The following is a 4,668-nucleotide window of genomic DNA, read 5'->3' on the forward strand; positions in this document are numbered from 1 at the left end:
GTTGCTCATGTTGCTCGTTGCTCATGTTGCTGTTTTCTGGTTTAAAGGCGTTTTGGAGGAGGCTGAGTTTTACAACATCACGCCGCTGATCAAACTGATCAAGGAGCGGATCGTAGAGAGAGACTCTAGAGCCACACAGGTAACTTCACATCTTCAACTTAAAACAAACTCATATTATGCTGGAAGGTTTTCTGTAAGTTACTTTTGACTTATTTCCAATGTATTAATATATTTGGAATAGAATCCAGAAATACTTGGTAAGATTTTGTTTTTTGCATTGCAGCAAAAAGTTTGTCAGTTTGGAGCAATAAAAACAGAATGTGGTTATTTTAGATGAATACTTTGTATTTTAATAAGATTTCAATTTGTCTGTAATTTGTCTGACCCAATTTAAAATAAAAAGCCTCAATCTGCATCAACCAGAAAATCAGCCAGGGGCCAAACATGGCCCCCGGACCAACATGGCCCCCGGACCACACTTTGGACCCCCCTGGTGTAGAGTTTAGTAATAAGTGACATAAACTCCCTCTAGAAGACATAAATAATAAAATGCTGCTAAATACTGAGCCGTTATGTAACATTAGATGTTCATCCTTTCACAAACAAAGAATCTTTTCTCCAGGAATCGTTTTTCTGTTCTTGCTCAGTCTTACATAAAGCCTCAAACAAACGCCCACTTCCTCTGAGACTGACTCACCGCTGCTCTCAGATAAACATCATGCAGAAATATCAACATGTAGGGATTTTAGCTTCTGGTCACTTTATTACCGGCTCCTCATTTCACTGGGCTGGGCGATACGACTTCACGATAAAACTCTTTTTAAAAGCAGATTAATAAATGACAGAAAACATTTTCAATCTTTCCTTCTGTGAGTTGCACCACCAGGCTACGATGACGAGAATATAGCCAAAATATTAGCAGAATAAAGGCACAATTTTACTATAACGTCTTAAAATTATGAGGAAAAAAGTTGTTTTAATTAGAAAAAAGTTTGTATAATTCTTGTTATTTTTTGTGAAGGAGTTTTAATAAAATTCCTCCTCCATTCCCCTGATTTTATTATCTTATTCTGGTAAAATGAAAACAATATTCTCCTGTTATTCCAACCTAATTGTCCTACAGCTTTGCTCTCATTTAACTTTTATTTTGTAAACAACTCCAGCATTCAGCTTCTATGCACCACAAATCTGGAACAAACTTCCCAAAAACTGCAAAACAGCCGAAACACTGAGTTCCTCTGAAACTGAAACCTCAGCTGTCAGAGCTGCTTCTAAATCATAATAAATGAAACACTGATGAGTAATGAGGACTTTAATGACGCCACTCCTCTAGTTATGTTTGTGTCTCAGTTTTGGACTTTCTGACTTTATTTTTGTGTTTTTATGACATAACGCACGTTGAACTGCCTTGTTGTTAAAATGTTCTGATTAACTTCATTTATTAACCTGCGTTCTCCTGATCAAAAAGGGGAAAAAACATCTTTAAAATAATTATTATATTTTGTTGTATAATTGACCTGGAACCAAAGTCCAAATAAACAGAAGCTGTAAAACATGTTTGTCAGACAAGATGGCCGCCCTGAGCTTTGGAAGAACAAGGAGCCAAAAAAAATCTAATCATTTATTTTTGCTCCCAGACATTTTTAGGGCTCTTCAGCTTTAATAATCTTCATCAGTTGTGTTTTGGGTTGTGTCTTTGTCTCACCTGTCCTCACCTGTCCCCCCCTCACCCCCCTGCTCCCAGCAGGTACCACCCAAACACGTGTACCGGGTTCTGCAGTGCCAGGAGGAGGAGCTGACCCAGATGGTCTCCACCATGTCGGACGGCTGGAAGTTTGAGCAGGTCAGCGTGCGCGCCTGCAGAAAGCCCCGCACCGGACTGCTCTGGACTGTGGGTTGGACTCACGCTGCTGCTGACCCCTCAGTTTGACCCCTGACCTCAGCCCTGCTCTGCGCACTCCTCAAACTAAAGCTGGAAAACAAACAGATGAGTCAGAAACCGTGAGGTTTAACTGCAGGTCGTTTCTGTTCTGCTGTTTGAACACTAGGTGGCGCTGGTTGATCCCAGAGTTGGTTAGTAATTACCGTATTTTCCGCATTATAAGGCACATAGAATAGACGCTTCAGTTTGTGTTGCCTTACTCTATTATTACACATCTACATTTGTAAAGCACTGGTCCCCCAGTACTTTATACAGTAGTCTGCCCCAGTCGTCGTTTCACTCTCGGTGTTTGTGTTGTGATATTATGCCCAACTGCATTCTGGGTAACACAGACCAACGCTGCCGCCGCAGTCTCTGTCTCTCTCCCCCCTGGCTTTAAATGTATTATCAAACTTTATTAACAAACCAGCGTTCTGACAACTATCCCAGCATGCACCGCGCTTCTTCTTCTACGGGGAAATGAAGTSGGCGGCTGCTTACCGTAGCTGCTGGACCTGTAGTGGCTCCATGTTGGTCCATATTTAAATATAAGGCTCACTGTCGGCTTTGGAGGAAATGTGAGGTTTTTAGTGCCTTATAGTGCAGAAAATACGGTAATTACATTTACTCAGTTACATTTGCTTGAGTAACCTTTTTGAAAAAATTAACTTTTAGAAGTATTTTTACTTTTACTTGAATAGTTTTATTATAAAGTATTTTTTCTCTTACTTGAGTAAAATTTCTGGATTTTCTTCCCGCTGAATGAAAAACAAACATGTTTTAACCAGAAAGTCGCCTGAAGTTTCTGTTAAAGTTTCATAAGTTTTTTATTGAAAGAAAATGATATGGAAAAATTTTCTTTTTCCAAAATGTCCACTTTATATTTTGGTCTGACTGATTATGTAATGTTTAAATATTAAATGATTGGTAATTTGATCAGTACTGCAGTAGATTTTTTACCAAATACTTTTTTACTCTCGAGTCATTTTTCGGGTTTTCTGCCCAGTTTCTTACTTTTACTTGAGTGTTGAAGTAAAGCTGCTCTTACTCTACTCAGAGTGATATTTACAAAGTTATTAGAGCCTAAATATCTGGTATCAATGAGCTCCTATGCAGGATATTGAATAGATGCATAACAGCTTGCCATAAGTTCACATTTATATGACGACTGGGGTTTCCTCTCTACCTAAATGTGTTTCCTGGAAGCTCCGACTGAAACATTCAGGCTGTCGTTTCGCTTCTCGTCGTTATTGGCAACCAATCCTGCATTGATTTGGTGTGGATTGCTTCACTTTGCTCTGTATGAAACAATAGACGCTAACGCTGTACCCACGCTGGCAGTGGACATTTAGCGTGAAATTGTTCTTATTAAATTTTTGATTTATGATCACGACAAAAAAATCTGAAACGCCAAAAACTTGATAGTATTGTTCCCAAATTTGTTATTTTACCTCTTTTCTCCACTGTTGGATTTATGAAAGTCACCATATTTGAAAATGTGACTAAATACAGTTACTGGTATCAGTTTAGTGGTAAGAATCAAACCTGTCACTTGTTAAAATGAGTGATTTTTTTCAGAAGCCGTTTTTCTCAGCCAGCTTCGACGTTTTTCCCGGTATATTCTCGATCTTTTCACCTTAAAGAAAATGTGACTTGTGCCATTTCAATCGTTTAGTTTTCAAAGCGTCTGCAGTTTGAACGTTATTGTCGCGTTGTGCCGAGAGCAGCCGGCTTTGTTACTGCCATAAACCAGGGCTGAAACGATTAATCATGATTAATAGGAACCAGTTTAGTAATCGATGAATCGTTAACTGCAGTATGCAGACAGTTTCCAGGTGAACGTTGCTCCTAAATAAACCAGCTGTAGGTTCTCCTCTCTCCTGTCGCTTTGCTCCGCCTCCCCGCTCCACAGCATGCTGCTGCCGCTACCAGACCCTCCACAGATCCTCTTCCTCCCTGAAACTCCACCCTGCATGAGCTCCAACACTTTTTTCCGCTTGTAAAGTTTTAGTCCTCTCAGCCCGTGGTTCCTGAGTCTGACCCCGCCTGACCACCTCGCTGTCTCTGTCTGCCCGTCCTCCTCCCCTCGCTCCTCCTGCAGATGGTGAACATCGGCTCCTCCTACAGCTACGGGACGGAGGACCAGGCCGAGTTCCTCTGCGTCGTATCCAAGGAGCTCCACACGCCCGGGTCGGGTCTGGGAACCGAGCAGAGCCACAAAACCAAGGTGACCGACCGAAACCCAGCGGCTAAAGCCGCTTCAAGGCTGTTTGTGTTCCAGCCAGAGATGCAAATGATCGATTCATGCGTTTATCTAAAGTAGCTTATCGATCGAAAGATTAATAATTAATTAATAAGCGGCCATTTTAATGTAGCCCTTAACTTAAAGGATACATTTTTATAATAAGCTGGATTTACAAAATAGGAAGCACGTCTTTATATTTTAAGATGGAGTATTTACGCCAAGCTAAGAATAAAATAATAGAGAATATAGTCATAATATTACGACTTTATTCTCGTACTTATTTTTTCTCAAGTACCAGGTCATAATATTTAAACATTTTTGTTAGCTGTGTTAAATACAGACTAAATAAACAAATTTGTTTTCTAACATTATTACACTCAGACACCCCTCAAAATCATCCATCCATCCATCCATCCATCCATCTTATCCGGGTCGGGTCTCGGGGTCAGCAGCCTCAGGAGGCCCAGACTTCCCTCCCAGCCTCTTCCAGGTCCTCCAGGAA

At 40.6% G+C, this 4,668-nt stretch overlaps 1 protein-coding gene across 1 annotated transcript; it reads left to right on the forward strand.

Annotated features, from left to right (window-relative positions):
- Positions 1-7: 7 nt before the first annotated feature.
- On the forward strand, positions 8-4,661 carry LOC103461322 (BTB/POZ domain-containing protein KCTD17-like). The gene is made up of 3 exons (XM_008403635.2): positions 8-139; positions 1,748-1,843; positions 4,023-4,661. The coding sequence occupies exons 1-3, from the start codon at positions 8-10 to the stop codon at positions 4,242-4,244; spliced, it is 450 nt and encodes a 149-aa protein (XP_008401857.2). The 3' UTR covers positions 4,245-4,661.
- The last annotated feature ends 7 nt before the right edge of the window (positions 4,662-4,668 follow it).

Source organism: Poecilia reticulata, unplaced genomic scaffold (genome assembly GCF_000633615.1).
Source record: "Poecilia reticulata strain Guanapo unplaced genomic scaffold, Guppy_female_1.0+MT scaffold_1051, whole genome shotgun sequence".
Classification (NCBI taxonomy): domain Eukaryota; kingdom Metazoa; phylum Chordata; class Actinopteri; order Cyprinodontiformes; family Poeciliidae; genus Poecilia; species Poecilia reticulata.